The sequence below is a fragment of the Podarcis tiliguerta genome, assembly GCF_965153285.1.
Source record: "Podarcis tiliguerta genome assembly, chromosome: Z".
Taxonomy (NCBI): domain Eukaryota; kingdom Metazoa; phylum Chordata; class Lepidosauria; order Squamata; family Lacertidae; genus Podarcis; species Podarcis tiliguerta.
In genome coordinates, this window is record NC_139553.1 from 34768597 (window position 1) to 34790806 (window position 22210).

The following is a 22210-nucleotide window of genomic DNA, read 5'->3' on the forward strand; positions in this document are numbered from 1 at the left end:
AAGGTTCTTATGGTCTGGATGACACCAATGGCCGGTTTCCACTATTGCACTGCAATTTTTAAACGTACTTATGGGATCTTAACAAACCATAGTTTTCTGTTTCATCCACAGTGGTACAACAATGTTGATGCCATAGCTTGCCTTGTTTGATTTGCCAAATAAGAAATTGTAGCACAACAGGAAAGAAGGGAAGAGGAAAAGTGAACATATAAGCTGAGATTTAAGCCTACTTATGCACATAATGGGACACGGGTGGCGCTGTGGGTAAAAGCCTCAGCGCCTAGGGCTTGCCGATCGAAAGGTCGGCGGTTCGAATCCCCGCAGCGGGGTGCGCTCCCGTTGTTCGGTCCCAGCGCCTGCCAACCTAGCAGTTCGAAAGCACTCTCGGGTGCAAGTAGATAAATAGGGACAGCTTACTAGCGGGTAGGTAAACGGCGTTTCCGTGTGCGGCTCTGGCTTGCCAGAGCAGCGATGTCACGCTGGCCACGTGACCTGGAAGTGTCTTCGGACAGCGCTGGCCCCCGGCCTCTTTGAGTGAGATGGGCGCACAACCCTAGAGTCTGTCAAGACTGGCCCGTACGGGCAGGGGTACCTTTACCTTTACCTTTATGCACATAATATGTTACACTAGTGGCCAAAATTGTGTAACAACTGTGCCTTTTTAGGTTTTTAAAAATAAACTTCCACAAATGCTTCATGTCTTTGGAAATCTCCATAAACTGATATAAGCTACTCTTATATATTAAAACTCACCCTGAATTAGAATGTCATTTAAAAAAAAGTTGTAAGAGAAGTTAGCCAATGCCAGGTCTGCTCATTTGTCAAAGAGGTTTTTGGTTGTCTCATCTAGGACAACTCAGAAATATTTAGTGTCTTTGCTGCTGTAGTGACTGATTTGTCTATAATGAATCTGACATACTACAGGAACAGAAAAGTCTGTGCTAGAAAAACAGACCACAATGTAGTGTAGTATATAAATTAAGAAGGAAGCCAATTAAATGAAGTAAGCAATTTAACAGTTGGGGGGGGGGAGAGACACTTGCAAACACATTCCAAATTGTGTCACCTGCCTCTATACTTGTCTATCTAAAGGTGGACAACAGTAAATATTAATGTTAAAATGCCTTGGGGTCAAATCTGTTATGAAAAGTCAGTAATTTCTCTTTTCCTCAACCATTAAATTTAATGGCATATGAATTAAGCCATTTGAATCTCCCTTGATGAGTTTTGTGGACAAACTTACAGGAGGTGAATTCTAATATTAGGATTCAGAATGTGCATATAAGACCAATAAAAATGCTAAGCTTTTCCTTACAAAAATAAAATAAAATCCAGATTACCTCTTTATCTGCCTATTTCATTCAAATTATCTTCTCTCTCTAAGGGTAAAAGGCAATGAAAACGAATGCTTCTATTAGCATGGATGTTTATCCTTTAACAAAGTCGGGTGCTACTGAGACCAAGTGCTTTCTCCAAAGTAGAGTTACATTTTGAAGCAACTGAAATTAAATGTATAGTAAATGCATTTATCTCAGAATCTTTTTCCAGGGTAAACAGAAAATCCAAACCTCACAAATAAGATAATATTTTATTATATTTGGGAAATACTGCTAACATGAAAGCTTCAAAACCAGAGGAAGTCCCTCAGGGTGAAGTGTTTAACACAGGTGCTGTTCTGAGATGCTAGTTTTGAATGGGCATAGCCTTCTTGGATATAAATGAGCAAACTGAAATCACCCACATTGCAGTCTGTATTGGCATAGCCCAGCAACTAAACTTACTTTATCTTTCCCAAATTACTGTTTATTGGTTTTTGCTTTCAAAGTCTCCTGTTAAAAATTCTACTTTCTATCCAGGATGCTAGGTTGAGGGAGATAAGAACCAAGAAAAACAGTAACTTTAGAGCAGTTGTTAGGAACCCTTTTTTCATGCAAGAAAAAATAATAATGAATGAACAGCTAAGTAGACAAGGTTGGTGAGGCTATATCACTGAGTCATTTAGAAAACAATTACATATAATTGGGTAGAAATGAGAAAGGATTAAGTGCACCAAAAATTAGTTGGGAAAAGCATTTGATGTCCAAAAGAGGGAATACTTTTATGTGTTATTATAATTTTATCTACTTGCTAAATCATATATATATATATATACATACTCCTAATGATTAAAAACAAAACAGAAAAAAGATGATAGTAACAAAAGCAGAAGTTACAACAAAAACAAGCTTTAGTTTTTTGTGTTAAAACTATCTGAGATCTCATGTGAGTTTAGCTGAAGAGAGAAGTATCTCTTTTTCTTGGGAAATTGGTTAGTTGTGGTATTTACTATAGCTGCAACCTACTGAAGTAAGCAGAAAAAAGTCCATGTTCCTCCTTTTTTGTTAGGATTCACATAAATATACCTCTAATATTCAACAGAGTTGGCCTTGTTGCTTTCTAAGAAGAAAAATTAATGGGTTTATCATATACGCTATGTCCTGAGGTTTGATGAGCAAAGCTTTGCAGACCAAGGCAGTTATGGGGAAAAATCTCTGAAGTAAAATATTAAAAATAAGCAGAAAGGAACTGACTGTACACACCTCCTTGGATATTAAATATACAGTCAGGTACTATGCATTATGCACTTATATTAAAGATTTGTTCTACTCCAAAAGGCTTTTCCTTCAAGCTTGCCTAATTCACTCTGTCCCCACACCCTCCTCAAAAAAGCTCAGAATATGTAAGAAGAGGAAAAATGCATTTCCTGTCACTGCTCATTAGTATAATGTACAATGGCTAATAGGAAGTTAATGTGTAACATATGAGGGCCAAGGGTGAAAATTTCTAACCTGTTATTCATCCAATTCTGGATAGTTTTAGTTTTATTTCACTCCTTTTGCACCTGAATATCCTAGTAATCTCCTAGGAGTTAATTACAAATTCAGATAACTTAGTTTGTTGAGCAACAAGGCAAACTAACAACAAAAATACCCTAAGCAAGTAGTATCCAAAGCGGCAGATAAACTGTGTGTTTCCTAGTCAGGGGGCATGAAAAAAAGAGAGACCGACAGACTCTGCTTGCATTGAAGCTTCTGGCTTGTGTGGAAACATCACATCTGACATGAAACTTCAGAGAAATGTCAAAAAGGATTATGATTCCTGGCACACCAAGATATTGTGATAAATTCAGCTGGGGAATGAACTTCACTAACTGGCAGGTTCCTGATCTAGAAGCAGCAGTATGGGACAGCAACTGAGCAAAAGTATTCAATCTGTAATGATCTAAATATGGGCTTTAAGTAAAATGCTGTGTCCTCAGCTCAGGGGTATTCTTAGATCCATTTGAGTCACAAGTGACAAAGAGCACCTGCTACAAACTTCGGCTGGTAGCCTTGCAAACTAGCTTGGATGGAAATAGCCAGGCTTTGATAAACTTATGCAATTGGTTGCACATGGGACTGCCTTTGAAAACAGTATACAAATTGCAGCTAGTGCAGAATGCATCAGCTAGATCTTTAACTGGAACTAGAAGGCATAAACATATAATACCAGTACTGGCCCAACTTTACTGGCTGTCAATTAGTTTCCATGCCTAATTCAACAGCCTTAGACAGCTTGGCACCAGTAAACATAAATGACCATCTTTCCTTATATGAACCTGTCCACATCCTGAGATAATCATCTGAAGCCCATCTCTGCATGCCACCTTCAAATAAGGTCTGGAGAGTGGAGAGGACAGTACAGGCCTTCTGTGGAACAGCCCTCTCTTTATTGGATTCTCTATGCATACAGATCCCACCCCAGCACCAACTTGGTCTCCATTAAGGTGGAAGGCAAATGCACTTTTGTTTTCCTGGGCATTTGGGCAGCACCAATGATATGACTGTATAGTTAGATTTGATTTAAAATGTTTGGGTGATTTTGTTGTTGCATTTGTAGTTTAATTGTAAACCACTTCTGAATTTTATTAGTGAGAAGCAGTGTACAAATTTAATATACCTAAATTTCTGACTTGCATAGTGCTTTTACAACATATACAGCAGAATGATATCCCAGATGAGTAACTGAAAGGCACACAAACAACTTTTAGAAGATTTAAGTTATTTGAAGATTTTAAAGAAATGAAAACTTTCAGATGGTTTAGTCTGCAGTTACTTTGTATTATTTATTTAAAAGAAAAAAATACTTTTTTTGCAAGATGGCTCACACACAGGAATCATGCCAGATCAACAGGCTGGAAGATGAAAGGATAGCATTCAGTGTTTTTAGTTATCTTTTTAAAACCTAGCCCAGAGAAAAGTAATGATCAAAAGTAAAGGTTTTCATTCTTTCTGGTAACTTCATTGCAGATTCTTCAGAAATAGTTGTAACTACGCTTTTGAATTATATAGAAAGACCTGCAAGTTTCAAATATTTTGCAATGCACATGATGGATTTTCTCGAGTGCTGTGTACTGTTACCTAAATGACTTTCTAGCCATTCATAGAATTATTTATAAAATCATATTTTTCATATGAACTAGTATTATTGAGGACAGAAAGCATCATCAACACCATCCCAACCAAGATGATGATGATGAATTATTATTATTACTTTCTTGGTAGTGAAAGCTAAGGAGACCTGAGAGAAAACAGAAGAGAAAGTGCATCATTGCTGCAAGTTTATTACTGGATGATGGAACATAAGTTGAGTAAGCAGGATACCAACTCTATTGATAAGAAATGTGTGTGGCATGTGCTATGCTTATTGTTATTTATGTACTTATTTATTTACTGCCAATTTCTTTTCCTATACTGTCTTTAAAGGAAAAAGTATTCCCAATACATTTTACATGTGCCCCCACAAATAATAATAATAATAATAATAATAATAATAATAATAATAATTACTACTACTACTATTACTACTACTATACTCTGCCATCTGGCAGGGTTTCCCCAGCCACTCTGGGCGGTTCCCAGACGAATAGTAAAAACACGATAAAACTTCAAACATTTAAAAATTCCCTAAGCAGGGCTGCTTTCAGATGTATAACATACAATTAATGAAAGCAGCAGTGTAAACATTCCATTTCAATATGAACCAAACATAAAACAGCAGAAACTACTGTTTATAAAATGCAGAATATTACAAATTAAATTAAAAGTCGACTGAAACACACAGGATTTTAAAGCCCATTTAAACATAGCTGGGGAAAGGGTTGGGTGTTTCTCCAATGAAATGGCATTTCCTAAGGTTGGGACAATGAGCATAAAACATCCTTCTGTCTATTGTGCTGACCAACCTGATGGATCTTTGTGGCAGCTTCATACAGCTGAAGGTAGGTCTTCAAATGACCTTTAAAACCCTAAGTTGCTTGGGATCAGGCTAACCGACACTTTAATTGGACTCAGAAAAACACTAGCAACCAGGGCAGGTGTTACATGCTCTAATTGCTTACCGTATTTTTCGCTCTATAGGATGCACCAGACCACAAGAAGCACCTAGTTTTTAGAGGAGGAAATCAAGAAAAAAAAATATTATTTCCCTCCCCCCCCAGCCCCAAAGAGCAGCGGACAGACTGCGCGAAGCCTGCTCGCTTCTCCCAGAGCTTCTCAGGGCTGCTGGGGGAAGCCCGGGTCCCCCCCCCAGCCCCAAAGAGCAAAGAAGTCAAGACAGAGAGTGGGATCCATCCCGCTGGCTGTCTCGGCTTCCTCTTTAGCTGAGCGCAACCTCTTCAGCCGGGAGAGGCTGCGCAAGGCTATGGCAATTCCTCCACCTCCCGCAAAAGCCCACAGGAGCCGCGCACCCTTTAAGGAGCGTGCAGCTCCTGCAGGCTTTTCTACAAGGAGGGAGAAGGGACTGACTGGCTGTGTCAGCCCCTTCTCCCTCCTGGGAAAAAGCCTGCAAGAGCTGCGTGGAGCTTGTGTGCGGCTCTTGGGGGCTTTTCTTGCCTGCCTCCCCCCTGCATTCGCTCCATAAGACGCACACACATTTCCCCTTACTTTTTAGGAGGGGGAAAATGCGTCTTATGAAGTGAAAAATATGGTAGCTCCAAGAACTTGCCAGGTCCCTGCATTCTGCACCAGTTGAAGCTTTAAACAGTATTTAAATGCAGCCCTATATACAGCACATTGTAGGTCTACTTTGGGGGGGGGGGAGATCTAAAATCAAATCTTCTCTTTCAAGCAAGGAGTATTGTGCAAACTGCATTCTTATCAAGTTGTTATTTATTTCAATGGAAACATGCATGTATCTGTATTGCCTTGACATTATGCTACTTCCAGTCATTCTGCATATATTTACTAATGAAAGCATGTTTACAAGTCTTTTAAAAAAGTGAATACATAAAAAACACTGACAGTTGTGCATCCCAGTTTAGCCGCCTTCAAATATGCTCCATTTAGTTTTGTAGATCTCTCAAACCAACTAACCCGCTGTGCACGTTTACCATAACCCAACGTTTCCTTTGGCTGATGGTAGGAATTCCTAGCACAAAAAGGTGTGCTTAATTAAGTCATTTGATGCAAGTCACTATTGCAGCCCACTGTCCTCTTGACTTACAAGCAGTCATCTGTAAATCCCCAAACACATTGTGGTGTTTGCCCTCCTAGGTGTGTGACATCATACTGGGTTCATAAGGAAAGGGTTAACTAAGTGTAACATGACTAACCTATAGGAACCCAAGGGGAGGAGTTAGAGTTGTTAAGAAGTGAGTCTGGAGTTAGAGAAGAGAGAGGGAGGATAAGTCTATGGGTGGGGCTAGTCTGATGTGAGAGAATCTGTTAAGAGGAGTCAGTCAAAAAGTTGAGATAATCAGTCAGAAAGTATTAGGAAGGTATAGACTGTTAAAGAAAGTAAGGTTAAGAAACTGACAGGAATATTATCTGAGAAACCATAAACTTGTTAATGCTTATAAAATAAACTTGTTTATTTGGTTTAATTTTAACAACTGTCTGGACTCGGGGTGTACCCGAGAGTAATGGGTTGGTGGCAGCGGGGAAGTGAGCACAGTGTTGGCACAGGGATCAATAGACTGTCAAACATCCGGGGGCCCTGTGTGATCGCCACACACATCTCTCCTGCTCCCCACAAAATGTCACTGCTTTTATTTGAGATTAGGTATGGTATGCAAGTGCCACTTTCATTACTATGCTAATAGAGCTCAAGCTATGCCTGAGCTCCACCCAACTCTCAGATTTTATCTACATTTGTTTGAAGAGATGGTTCCTGCCTTCTTCCTGAATCTTCTTGAGAATTGCCATTGGAGGATTTGTAACATTAACTTTGACAACTTAGACAAGTGTCACTAACTAGGGATTTGGAGAACTTAAAAAAACATTGGATTGTGTGCTCTGTAGTGTTTTCCAATCATAAAGCTAATGTTTCCAACTTGATATCTTCCAGTGGGGAATTTCAGTGAAATGTGCCTCACATTCTTAAGCATTCTATTTTTAACACAGTCACCTACTGTATATACTCGAGTATAAGTCAACATTTTCAGCACATTTTTTATGCTGAAAAAGCCCCCCTTGGCTTATACTCGAGGGAGATGGGCAGTGGCGGCGGAGGGACGAGCAGTCCGAAAGGAGCCCTTTCTCGCCTCGACTCCAACCACCGCTGCCTGCCTCTCGCAAGGGCAGGCATAGGAGCCGCGGTTGGGAGAGGTGCTGCACTGCGCCTCTCCCAACCGCGGCTCCTATGACTGCTCTTGCGAGCGGCAGAGGCGGCGGCAGAGGAAAAAGCAGCCTGAAAGGAACTCTCAGGCTGCTCTTTCCTCCTCCTCTGCCTTTGCCACTGTCGGCGGCAGAAGAAGAGCAGCCCGAAAGCAGCCCTTTCAGGCTGCTTGTTCTTCCTCTGCTGCTGCCACCACCAGGTCAAGTCAATACGTTTTCCCAGTTTTTTGTGCTAAAATTAGGTGCCTCAGATTATATTTGGGTCAGCTTATACTCGAGTATATACGGTACTTACCCCTGAATTATAAACTTCATAGCATGTCATTTCCCAAAGAATCTCAATTTGTGATTAAGAATTTTTTTTTAATATATCCTAAACTTGTTTGCTAATCAGAAGCACTTTAATATCAAATGAGTTGGACTATTCTAATAAATTTATTCATTTATTCAGTGCTTTCCCCCCTAGAAAAATAGGTGTTGGTACTCACTATGAAGTTGTAACAGTAAATGCCACACTTTTGAACAAAAAAAAATAGGAAAAAGAAAAAGAAAGAGGTGCCAGTACTGCAAACCCTTGAGTGCCTCCTAAAAAAGAACTGCATTTATTAAATAAAGAAAAGAATGTTTAACTATAACCCTCCTAACGAATTAGTAGTCCCACCTGAAACAAATGCCAACATGCAAATGTCACAAGCACAAAAGATTTGGAGGAAGCTGAGTGGAATCACAGTGGAGCATAGTGTAGGCATAAATACAGATGCACAGGTTAATGGGGAAACATCTGTACTATACTGCTTTGCTTAAATGTCTCCTTCAATGTTTGTTCAATAAATGTCCCATTCCTGGTTTTCCAAAACTGGTAACCATACACAGATGCCTGTGATGATGGTAAACATATGCACCCCATATATACACAGGATAATTGTTTTAAAACTGCTTATTTTTAAAAGGCTTTTTCTATTTTTGTGCCTCTTGCACTATATTCCTCAAGCTATTATCTTGTACTTCTGGCACCTCCTTAAAATATTACACATGTCTAAAGCTCCCTAATCTCACTTTGTCTAATTTTCTACTGGCACCTGATTTGTATTTACCACATTGATTCCATAATGCTGGCTTGTGGTTTTCAGACTGTCTACATTTCAGCCATGCAGAAATCAGAAGTTTATACAGTCACACATACACACACACACCTTTATATCCAGGCAAGCAAGATGAATTGTCATAGTTCAAGGTCATATTTGAGTTACACAAAAGCATTTGGGTGTACAACAGAGCTTGGAATGGATGTGACTTGGGGAGAAGGAATGTGGCCTGAGAAGAGTTGCAAGGGTCAGAGAGCCCCAAGAAGCACAGTTGCCACCCTTCCGCCCGTGCCTGAGGCTTCCCACTCCTGGCCTACAGTGAACATAATATAATAGGATACATTTGACCCAACTAACTCAGTATTGTCTACACTAACAGGCAAAGACTGTCCACGAAAGCTGTCTCTGAAGGTTGCAAGGAAACACCATCCTGGAGCTTGAATCTGGGACCTTCTGCATCACGGTCCTTCCCAAGCAGAGAAGGCACTCAACATTCACTTACCTTTCAAGGAGCACATCTGTGTCCTGTCACATGAATGTGCATTCTAGAGAACTTTAGAGCTTGCTGTAGGACAGTGTTTCTCAAACTTGGGTCCCTAGCTGCTGCTGGGCTAGAACTCAATGCTCGTTTCACCATAACGTTGGATTTACTAGGAGTGCACCCTAGAAGTTCCAGTACTACCCTGCAGAGGGTAATTAAACTGTCTTTTAAAAAAACTTGTATGCAATTATTAATTGCCTTTTGAATCCCCAATAAAATTCTATGCAACTCTAGGACTTCCAAGATCACAGTTTGAAGACCACTTAACACAGACTTTCACCTTTCCATCTAAAGCAATATGCCATTCTCCCTATTTTTGCTAAATACATGCTAAATTGCAACAGAAAGGACTGTAGCACTTTAGGAAACAAGCAACCACCAAGACTGACTCACAACACCATATTTCTTTAACTTTACTGTTTGGGATATTTATGGTTATACAGTGGTATGAAATTACCGTATTTTTCGCCCTTTAGGACACACTTTTCCCCCTCCAAAAATGAAGGGGAAATGTGTATGCGTCCTATGGAGCGAATGTAGGCTTTCGCTGAAGCCTGGAGAGCGAGAGGGGTCAGTGCGCACCGACCCCTCTCACTCTCCAGGCTTCAGGAGAGCCCCACAAGCTCGGGGGACAGCGGGGAGGCAGAACGCCGCCATCCCGCTGTCCCCCGACTTGGTTAGAAGGCTGGCGGGGGAGAAGCCTGCTCCTCCCCGTCGCCAGCCCGGCAAACTCGGGGTACAGCGGGGAGGCGCAGCACGCCTTTCCCGCTGTCTCCTGACTTGGTTAGAAGACTGGTGGGGGGAGAAGCCATCCCACTGTCTCCCAACCTTGTTTGGAGGCTGGGGGAGGGCTTCCTCCTCCCCCAGCCCCGCAAGCTCCCAGCACGCAGCTTTGGCATCGCTCTGGCTCCTGTTCAGGGGGCTGGGGTCGGGGGAAGCCCGACCCTCCCGCAGCCACGCAAGCTCCCAGAGCGATGCTGAAGCTGTCCGCAGCTTCGGCATCTCTCTGGCTCCTGTTCTGGGGGCTGGGGGAGGGGGAAGCTTGGGCTTCCCCCTCCCCCAGCCCCGCAAGCTCCCGGAGCGATGCCAAAGCTGCACGCAGCTTCGGCATCGCTCTGGGTCCCATTCTGGGGGAGGGGGAAGCTCGGGCTTCCCCCGCCCCAGCCCCGCGCCTGGGGGGGGGGGGAATATTTTTTTTTAACCTTTATTCCCCCCCCCCCAAATCTAGGTGCGTCCTATGGACCGGTGCGTCCTATAGGGCGAAAAATTAGTTTCGGAGGTCCGTTCTTAACCCGAAACCATTCCTAACCTGAGGCGTGCTTTTGCTAATGGGGCCACCTGCTGCCACCACGCCGCCAGTGCACGATTTCCGTTCTCATCCTGTATCTAAGTTCTCAACCCGAGGTACTACTTCCAGGTTAGCGGAGTTTGTAACCTGAAGTGTTTGTAACCCGAGGTACCACTGTACTGTACAACTTCCATCATAGATTAAGATCAGTTATAACATAGGACTTTCTTTGAGCTGTCTGATAGCAATCTCTTCTTTGTTTTTTCTTCAAAATAGAGTCACCTTCAGATATTGAATAGTTAAAGATGAAGACTAAAATTCAGGCTTCCTTATGCCAATACTAGACCATTGCTGTTTCCTGACTCCCATCCATTTTATCAGGGCATGCACAGAATTTCCTGCTGAAATGAAACAGAAGGCTGCACAACTGCAATACCTCATTAATTGCCCTTAACACCTTTTATTAGGGAGGGACAATAACTCAAAAGTTGAAAGCATGCTTTGCATGCAGAAAGTCCTATGTTCGACCCCTGGCATTTCCAGTTAAAAGGATCAGGCAGCAGGGCTGGGAGAGGGACTACTACTGGTCACAATAAATAATACTGGACAAGATACACAGATAGGCTGACCTGGTACAAAGCAACTTCTCATGTTGCTATTAGAATGAATTGTGAAACCTGTGTTCCATTGTTGGGACAGTCTTAGTTTTATAAATATTCTGGACCTTCTCTGTCAGACATAGGTGCTCAAAACAAGCATTACATTCATATTATTTCTATAGGGCATGTGGTTTTGCTCTATGTCTTCAGATAGATAGATCCTATGGTAAGGAAGGGACAATATGAGCTCATTCTCATTCAAGACACATGCAGAGCAAAGACTATGCAAAGAACAATGATATGACAATTGCGGGGGGGGGGGATGACAAAAGTGGTTCCTCGTAGGAGATTTTAGGAATAAGAACAAGAGCCTGCAGGAAACACCAACATAGAATGCAGAAAGTTAAACAAATCCATTCTTCTTCAGTAACTAAAGAAGGTTTGCAGTCCTGCTGTAGCTAGAGTCTTACATCCAGATGTGGACAGGCCATGAACTAATAATATAAGACCCTGCATTACAATGCTCAGAATCATAATTGATTGAGTTAAAAATGCAATAAGTTTACCATTATATTCTTCTGCAGTACAAACAGCTAAACTTCATCCCATGACATAACCCTAAAGCAAATCTTCTGTATGTTGATTGACTCACAATGTCTGTTGTTGACATAAAACAGCAGCTTAGCTTTTGAACATCTTTCACAAAAGCTCATCTGCCTCCATTGCAAGTTGATAAAGCTAACAATTTCTTCTCAAATGCTTGTTGTGCATTTAATTCTACGGTGCAATGTGTCTTTATTAACTTCTTGAAAATATTTTAACGAAAGACAGAAAGAAATCAGTGGTACAATGGACAATTATCCTAACAAGTGTTTGAGAGAGAGAGAGAGGTGGATGGGAAGAGTATTCAGAATGAGTTGAGACAGGTGTGAGGGACCCAAAAGTATAAATGGAAGGGACATCTGGAGTGAGACTTGGCTTGACCATAGCTGCAGGTTTGAAGACAGAAATTTATATTGTCTTCAGTCCCTGCCTCAGTCATTGTTTGTAGGCCTGCCATATTATAAGGCAGGGATAACCCACCACTATTATCCTTCTCCCAAATACTTACAGTGGTACCTCGGGTTAAGTACTTAATTCGTTCCGGAGGTCCGTACTTAACCTGAAACTGTTCCTAACCTGAAGCACCACTTTAGTTAATGGGGCCTCCTGCTGCCACCGTGCCGCCGGAGCACAATTTCTGTTCTCACCCTGAAGCAAAGTTCTTAACCTGAAGCACTATTTCTGGGTTAGCAGAGGCTGTAACCTGAAGTGTATATAACCTGAAGCATATGTAACCCGAGGTACCACTGTATTTCCCAAGATAAAAACCACATTCTGCAGAGAAATGCCATTTACAACTTGTGCTTAACACTGTACTCCACCTCCCTTTCTGTATATAGCTTATTCAGTATTTCAGTAATCCTTAAGACTAACTGTCCTAAGGCTTTCATTTCGCTTAATAAATATACATTCTCTCCACTCCAAAAATTGTTTAAGTATGACCAAGTGATAACTCTGCGGGATCTATACTTAAAGTTGACTTTCTATGAGTTGTTACCAGTGCTGGGTTGTAACCATGTTTCAGATTTATGTTTAAACATACTTCTTGAATACCCCCACCTACCATACTTTTGGCTGCTTTTAAAAAATGTGCTAAGGTATAATGTGAATGATGATTATGTAAAACAATGGAATTGCTTGTATAATTGCAGCAGTATATCCTTCATTTAGTCTTTATGGCACAGATGCAACTATACCTACCATTCTATAGAACCTAGCTGTACTCAGTGTGTACAAACTAGTTAACATGGGAAAAGCCTGAAGACAGCAATCATGTAAAAATATATTTAGGAAGAAAAGCAGTAATATGTTCCATTATTTCCAAAGAGAAAGAAAAGGTTAGGGCATGATTATGCCCCCAGTATTTATTTGTCTTTAAAACAAAGAAACTGTCACACAACATAGGAATTCCAGGCATCAAAAGAACAAATGCAAAATGTTGGTCAGGAGCACCTGAGGTGTACTTGACCATAAAATACTTATTTCATCATTCTCTGTAAAATGATGTCACTTCATAAGACAAACACCACATGGTTTCTAAAACATGAGAACAGCCTGTAGTGATGAAATCTATGCAGGTTGAATAATTTATCCCTTCAATGCCAATTTGAGATATGGGATATAAGAAAGTAATTCAAAGCAGTAAGAAGAAACACAAGAAAACAAACATGGTTCACAGAAGTAATGCCCTTTTTCAGAATACCAAGTCTCTCTGTCCTGAAGGAGGGAAACAATTTTGATGATAATCAATACCTGCAGAAGCTCACAAAGCAACTGAGAAAGGTCAGAGCCTATACTATCCACACAGCCTTCTTTATAACTTGCTTTCTTCTTGATGCTTACTGATAATGCAATAATAACTTATTTATAGGGAACATTTTGTTGGAAAATCATATGTGAAGAGGAACTGCAGGACCCAAAGGGGTTTTTCTTGTTTTCAAGTCACTGATAATGCTTTGATCAGAATAAAAGAAGTTAGTTTCTTCTTCTAACATTGACTGTCTGCCCCCCCCCTTTACAAAATCTTTCATACATCACAATGACTTTTAAAAACCCAGAACATGTGAAACAAGTACAGTGGTACCTCAGTTTATGAACAGTCCTGTTTACGAACAATTCGGTTTACGAACTCCGCAAAACCGGAAGTAGTGCCCTGGTTTGCGAACTTTACCTTGGTCTAAGAACGGAATCTGAATGGTGGAAGGGCACCGGCAGAGGGAGGCCTGATTAGGGAAAGTATGCCTCGGTTTAAGAATGGTTTCGGTTTAAGGATGGACTTCTGGAACAGATTAAGTTCATAAATTGAGGTACCACTGTATTTCGTTACATTTTATTATTTGTCTATTGGGGTAGGGATGGTAAGTTTCCTTGAAATTTCCTTTGAAGATTATTCAATCTATTTAGGTAACTTTTCACCAGCCTTGGAAGTTTATTTCATTTAATGTAATAAACACTGAACATATTGATTTCATTCTTATATAATGAAAACAGTCTATTTTAAGTGAATAAGACTGTTTGTGTGAAACATGAAGAGACCAGGCAATACACCAGACTTAAGGTAAAGCAATTTGGGGTTTCTAGTTGGGCCAAGAGATTGCAAAGCTATCCTGAGCTGATGTAAACCATACATTAACTGCCAAGGCTGAGCATTGAAGCTGCTTCCAAAAACCAGCCAGCACAATGTTAATCCTAGTAGTAGAAGAAGCTTGCAAATATCAACATCAGTCATCTTTGTAGCATTGCAATTTTGTTTTCTATTTTGTGCATGGTGTGTGTCACTTACAGAACTCAGACCATACATATCATCTGAAAGAAGGTTTTGATGGATGTCAGACAATCACATGGGTCAGTACTGCCACCTGGCATCAAAGGCAAGGGATGTTCAGAGTTGAAGAGTATGCAGCTACTTCCTATCCTCACTTGCTGAGATGTTATGGTGAAGAATATTAGACTTTGGGCCCAAATTGAAGACTTATGCAGAAAAGACAGCAGTTGTACAATCATGTTACATGGAAAAAAACTTTGAGAAGGACACAGTGGGGAAATATGGACCACAAGCTTTCATAAATCCTGTTTGAAGATGGCCACTGTGACGTTGTAATAGTAGCAACCACTTCAGGACATCCATATCTCTGCTCAATGTTCCACTTGGATTGAACAGATTATGCTTGACCCAGCTGAAAAGAAGGTAGGATTCTGCCTGAAGATGGAAGATTTCACTGTAGAGCTGTCAGTGTGAATGAGCACTGATGGAAGTAGAGAAGGGCAAGGCACACTGCCCACAACTCAAGCCAATTAATGCTGTGGGCAGATTCCATCAGAGTCCATAAACTGTGGGTAACCTTTCCCTAGCAGGGGAGCTCTCCAGCAGGATTGTTCCTGGATCTTGGCACAGACACCCTTGTGGAGATTCTGGAGACACGTCAACCAACAAAAATATTTGTGGAATGGTCAAAGGAGCTTGTAGCAGGTATTGGAAATGTGTGACTGGAACAGCAATAGGAACTACTGAAGCTTAAAAGTGTGGTGATAAGCCCAAGGTACAATCTGGGTGGTTAATACAAAGAGACTCTGGGCTCTCACCAGAAGTGTGACATCTACAGAAGGCTTTTGCAACAGTGAACGAGCCATTTCCCAAATGGCCACAATCTGTTCTAGAGAAAAAGAAAAATGATGGCAATGTGTCCAGAATGGCACTCAGGTATATATGCTGCCTCATAATCAGGTGGTTCTTTTCCATGTGGGTGTTGTTGTTTTTTAGAAACCTGTGGTCCCTCAGGGCTGAAAGAGATTCAAATATAGTTTGAAGCATGATGAAAAGTGTTCACTTGTACCAACAGACCAGTGGTTTTCAAAGGATGTGTCAAGAGAGGATGGCAAGTATGGTGGAGAGATTCAAGGACAATCAAAGAAATATTTAAACATTTCAATGTGTTGCCAAAGTGTCGAAAATGGCCCTCAGGTGTAGATACAGACTCACAGCCAGGTGGCTCTTTTCAATGTTTTTTTTAGAAATCCGTAGTACCTCCAAACTGAAAGTGTGATTCAAAGCATGATGAAAAGCGTTCACCTGCACCCTTTGCAGCTGAGGAAGACTGGCCAGGTTTTCCCCCAGAAGCTGACTACAGATGTCATTGGAATGGCTGTCTGTTCAAGGATGGGTGGAATGGGCAAGCATCATGGGCCATACCAAAGGGGTGTCTCCATGGAAAAGGTTTTGATATGTGTGGTATTGAGTAAAGAGAAGATAGGGCTTCTGATCTGAGTGACAGTAGTTAGAATAGATTTGTGCTTCTCCCGGGGCCTACCAAGATCTTGAAGGCCTTGTCTCCAAACAGGTTAGTTCCCAAATACAAAGCTATAAATAAGTTTATTCTGGATGTATTATCTGCATCCCAATGGCAAAGCCAGAGGATTTGACATGTAACAACATCATCAGCCATTGAGTGGGCAGTAAAGTGTGTGGCATCCAGGGTTACATCTTGCATGAAAGCAAGATGCTCTATGAAGTTGCAGCAAAGCTTTTCAAACCTGCTCTGGTTCTTGATATTGATCACTCAACAGTAGGAGATGATGAACTAAGAACATCACTGTAGCCAGTTTTGACACTAAACTGCATATATAGTTGAAAGGGGGACTATATATTCCTTTCCCCTTACTCACTTACAGCTATCAGTGCAATCTAGCCCCTATGCCAGGGACCAGCAGCAATCTGGTGAGTGTGTCATGGTGGCAGGGAAGGGGGGGGGAGAGGCTGACCCAGGAGAGGGGCCTAGCAATTTTTGGGGTTTGGTGTCACCCATAAGGCAGGAGGCAGGGTAGGAGGAATAGAAAGGGTCAAAGCAGTCAGATATGGAGGTGGGGGCACAGGTCGTGTTGGAAGTGGAGGAAGAGACTGTTTGGGTGAGTGGCAGGCTGGTCAAATCCCTGCAATCACCTGTCTCCTAGAACTAGGAGAGGCTTGAAGAAGGAAGCACAGTGACAATTTCCATGCAGAAAAAAAATATCCAGTTGCTTGAGCACACTCCATCAGACAAAGGAACATAAGCTCGGTGCAGCTTCAAGTGCTCCACTGGGCACAAGCCTGGAAAAGTTAATACCATCTATGGAGATGCTAGAAGTATGTGTCCATGTGTATCTGGTGCTGTAAGTGTGTGCTTTTGTCAATAAAGAATTAACAGTCGGCTGTTTGCCTTCCTTGACTGGGTGTGCTCAAGACACCCCCATGATTGGAAGAACAAAGAAGTTACAACCATGGCTTGCAAACGTGAAGGAAAAGAATGCCTGTTCCTTTGGTCAACTGATTTGTCCCAGAGAGTGTTCTAATGTGGTAACACAATGGACAAACCAATCATAAATACGCTGCAGCACAGCAGTTAATAGTAGTTAACCTCGGACTACAGATGTGTACTACCTCCTAACCAACAAACCATGCCTCGTTTTTATAAAAGTGTCAAGTATCTTTGAGTACCTCCAATTACTTGATTTCAAATTATTTTTATATTCATCTATCAAAATTAAAGCACAGAAAACAAACATACTTTTTTCTGGATGATACTTCTTTGTCATGAATGTGTTGGTGGTGATTTACAGTTACAACAGATTTGTAAAAATACAATAAAAATATGTTCTGTTTTCTTAAAATCCTATGGTTAAGAATTTACAATAAAATAAAATTGCATGTAGTGAAATTATACTCTGAGAACTGTTTACATTACAGACGTTTCAGGTTACAGACTCCGCTAACCCAGAAATAGTACCTCGGGTTAAGAACTTTGCTTCAGGATGAGAACAGAAATCGCATGGTGGCGTGGCGGCAGCGGGAGGCCCCATTAGCTAAAGTGGTACCTCAGATTAAGAACAGTTTCAGGTTAAGAACGGATTAAGTTCTTAACCCGAGGTACCACTGTAGTTACGCAACAGATTAAGGCTTGCTGCTGGCAATATGGATCAACATGCTCAGCAAATGGCTGAGCAGTATTGATAATTCTAGGCAATTTGAATACTCCCTGAAGGCAAGCATCATATTCTGGGCCATGTTTTTTTCATCCACCCCTTATGATGCACTTAATTACAACAACCCACAGGCAGCCACTGGGCAAAACATAAGCAAGAGCCCAATCTAAGATGAGTGAAAGTGAGAAATGGTTGGTGGGAAATTTCTGTCTCACAGATAATTCTATACACATGTATGAGACAGCTATGAAAAACAAACAAACCATGATCCACTTGAAAAATGTACTGGTATTCAAAATCTAGGAAAAAACTCCACACAACAGATTGCATTTTAAGACCTACAAGCAGATTTCAACTTATGGAAAGTGCTTTACTGCCTCTTCCTTTCCATCACAATACCTGGCAACACCCCTCCTCAAAATGCTACACCTGAAGTTGGGGATCAGACTATTTCCAGCCTGCCACTTTACATATTTTTGTTCCTAAATCTATTCCGTAACATTTTAGCATTTATTTGCAAAATTGTTTTTTGATATATATTTTTCAAATTATGAATCTCTAAAGGCATTTTTATACTTTTCCTCTGAATCGAGAACTACAGCTGGATGAACAAATGAACAGAAGTCAATTGACCCCCACCACAGAAGCGGAAAAGTTTTCATTTCTGCAAGCAGCTCTTTGAATCCAATTCAGCAGTTCTTGCATCATAAAGAGACTAGTGTGTGATATGAGGCTTACACACAGTTCCTGATAGGGCAGAGAGTTCCATGTTTCTCTTAAGTTCTACTTAAATCAATGGGGCTTAAGTGCATATTAAGTATACAGAACATTATTAGGCCGTGCTAAGAAGCAGCTAGTTGTTTATTACTGTCATCCTATCAGAGGCATCTAAAATTTTAAATACCATAGTTTTTTAAACAGTTAAAGAATACCCCCTAGATAGGAAATATGGCACCTTATAAAACTTTATGAAAACAAATCACTGTACATGGAAAAAAATTAACAAAAATTCCAGCTGTTAAATTAGAATATTGGTTAATAATCTGAACTAGTTTTATACTTGGCAACATTAAATCCATCTTAGTTATCTGTCTTCATTAACAGCATGTGCTAGAAACCATATATAATATAAAAGAACAAACTAAGAAAGAAATGCAGTTAAGTGTAGAAATAAATAAATTTATTTAAAAACGTAAGGGAGAGGGGGATACTCACCAAGAACAGTGTCCGGAATGCACTTATATCTCCAAAGAATTCCTCAACACTAACAGTTTTGGGATCGAAACAGAAGTAGTCCCCCAAATTGTCGTATAACTTGGTCATATTGTTGTGCATGTTAGATAACTTCTCGTACTGCTCTCTAGCACTCTTCGCAAAGCTGTACACTTAAAGTTAAGGAAGTTCAAATAAAATCAGTAGCAAAACAGTTTAAAATAAGATTGCTTTATCACTTAAATGCATTCCTCCTAATTACTGAATTTGTTAATTGATGACTTTATATAGAAACCATGCTTCACACATTCTAATATGCTTTAAGCACAATAAAATCCACCAGGCTATTGTTTTTTCACATGTGCCCAACATAACTTTACTTTCTATAGAACTGCTGATTGTATGGCAAGGTATGCAGGTTGTGCTCCTTGAGTCTGGTCTTGACCAAAGTGTGAACACTGAACCTGCGAAGAACAAGGAAGTAACATCACTTATAGAAACACATTTTCCCCATGAGATCAGCAGCAAGTCTAACCAGTTTATTGTGATTTATTTATTTTAAAGTGGTTTTACTTATAACACAACAAGAAAACAACACATAAACTATGGTCATAAAACAATGTAAAAGATTATCTGATTACTATGCAAAAAAAAAAAAAAAAAAAAAGATTCTTCCACATAGTAATATACAGATAATAGCAGCTATCTACTGTGGTCTTCTTTTTGGCATTTTTCTTAGCTATCACAAGACATTAAAGCTCAATACATCTGGAACAAAAAGGCAGATGACCATCATTGGTTTAGATGGTTCCTATATTACATTTATCTATTCACACTTTGAAGTCAGGTGCAGGGAAACCACCAGAATATAGTTACAGGAAAGCCTTTTTTTAACCATCAAAATGGTCAGATACAAATAGCACATACATAAATAAGAAATATGGACTTAATTGCCTCTAATCATACAACACTGCAGCTTTGACTATCTGGGGGCTATTTCAAACACAAGTAGGGAACCCTAAAAATTGTGGTAGAGCAATTAAATGTATACTTAATCCTCCCAGCAGAATAAGTAGCTTACAATATTTTAGAAGTGGGGGTGTTAGCAATACAAATATTTGTTTAAACACAGGATATTTTTCAGTGCTATTGGCTGAAGATTAGTGTGCCTTCCCATGCAGTGAAGTAAAATTAAACAAGGAATGGTTTGCATTGTTCCAAGTGCCACTATTCTGTTATAGTAAGCACACTGCAGCTTTTTATTAGCAACTGAAGAGGACTGGAAATCAACCTGAGATCTACTTAACCTTCACAACAATTGCAGTTACAAATTGCATAATTGTTACCTAAAGCGGAAGGAAGCAATCTCACACAGAAGTTAGACTTTTAGAACAACGTGAAGGCAAATAAAGGTTAACATTCTATTAAGAGAATAATTAAGGCATATTGCTCCCATTCTTCTGTTTCAAATTAAATAAATGTTTCATTTAATTATTATTTTTTTAAAAAAAAGTTGTTGAAAATGTAGCTTTTCATTTTAACCAACGGCAGGCTGAATGGTTGTGTTATAGTGGTGGCTTTAGCCTTGAACAAGCTGGTATTTGCAAGTGGCACACTGACTTTGGAAAGCTTTTCCTTATCAGGTGTGAGTTGCACCAACATTGAGTTTCAGCAGCAGGAAACAACAGGGCTGCTGACTCAAGCATTTGACTAAAGGGTGTTTCTCACCTAGTTAACATAGTTGTGTCTAAGTATATTGTTGTTTTTACTTAAGCTGTATTTAAATGAAATGTTCCTTTATTGTAATTTAATGCTGCATCTCACTCTGGGATTGTGTGAATAATGAATAATTTAAATAAATTAAGTATTTGCTGCACACCAGTACTCCATTTTCCGTATTTCTGCCAATGTTCTTCTAGTGAGCACACCAAATCTTTAAAAGTCAGGCCAATTTATGTATCTTTCTGTCTATAAAGCTGCTGTTTAGATGTACACAACATAGAGACATCCAAATACAAAGCACACAGAAAGGGGATGCACTGGAGTTTTGCTACCTCATATTTTAGACTCAACCTGTCAAAGTTTTGGCTTCTGTTTTAAACCTTTTTAAGAATGTAATCTTGATGTGCTGTGAATAGAGTGATAAACTGTAGAGTCTTCCAGTGATATATTCTACTTATTGTTTTTGGTAACTGATTTCTAATAAAAAATGAAGCACCTCTTAAAATCGTGTTTGAGATGGTGGGGCAATGGATCAAACATTCATAGTTCTTTTAACGTAAAGATTTATAGACAAACCATTGCAGAGAGAAATGGTAAAAAACACTTTTTAAAGTTGAAACTACAATAAGGTTTCAGACATAAAAGGGGGTTGAGACAAAATGAAGAGCAAATTATATATATATCTGAGATCCAAAGAACTATGAACACAGCTCCAAGAGTCTAAGCGGGCTATGGACTTCTATTTCCTTCAAAGAGCAGTTCTGCACCACACCCCCATCATACCACAGGTTAACTTATTTTGAAACCCAGGAGAGCTTTAAAATCAGTCATGTAAGGTTGATGGACGTAGACCAGAGAGATCTTGATTCAAAAATCTGCTCAGCCACAAAACTTACTAAGCTACCTCGGTGCAGTGCTTTTTACCTTAACTTAACCTGATGCAGAGGATGGTTGATATGTTGAAGAAGTTTGGGAATGATGGTGAAAACCATGTACACTGCTCTGCACTGGGTAGGAAAAATAATTTTCTCGGTGGCTAAAAGTGTCAAAAAAAATCCATAAAACCTATAACACAACACAAGATTTAGAAAACAAACAACCTTTAATGCAAGATACAGAAATGCATCTAAACTATATAATAATGTTGTCTCTCTTGACTGCTAAGTTGCAGGCAAGTGAGGTTTCCATTATTCAGCTGTCAAGGAACTCCTATTTCGAAATGTCGAGTGCCTACTGCATTTGTCTTTTCCCTGTGGAGGAACTGTATGAGGGGATTTCACTTGCTCACTTTTATCAGACCTACTTCCATCTTAAAGTGGCTGTCTTCTCCTCTTATTAGCAGAAAGTAAAAGCCAACAGGCAGGGAAGCAAGCAAAATGTGAGTCAAGAGGAAGATGTGTAAAGGAACTGAGAGAAGGAAATTAAATATTATGATTACTATTATTATTATTATCATCATCATCATCATCATCCAGTAGCACCTTAGAGACCAACTAAGTTTGTTCTTGGTATGAGCTTTCATGTGCTAAGAACAAACTTAGTTGGTCTCTAAAGTGCTACTGGACAATATT

General features: G+C 40.1%; 1 protein-coding gene across 1 annotated transcript in view; it reads right to left on the bottom strand.

The window, feature by feature from the left end:
• DIAPH2 (diaphanous related formin 2) overlaps window positions 1-22210 on the bottom strand; it is a 334973-nt gene that overhangs the window by 108571 nt on the left and 204192 nt on the right. The window contains exon 24 of the mRNA XM_083422248.1: window positions 18921-19084. Coding sequence (XP_083278374.1) covers window positions 18921-19084 — 164 coding nt within the window. The remainder of the gene's footprint in view (window positions 1-18920; window positions 19085-22210) is intronic.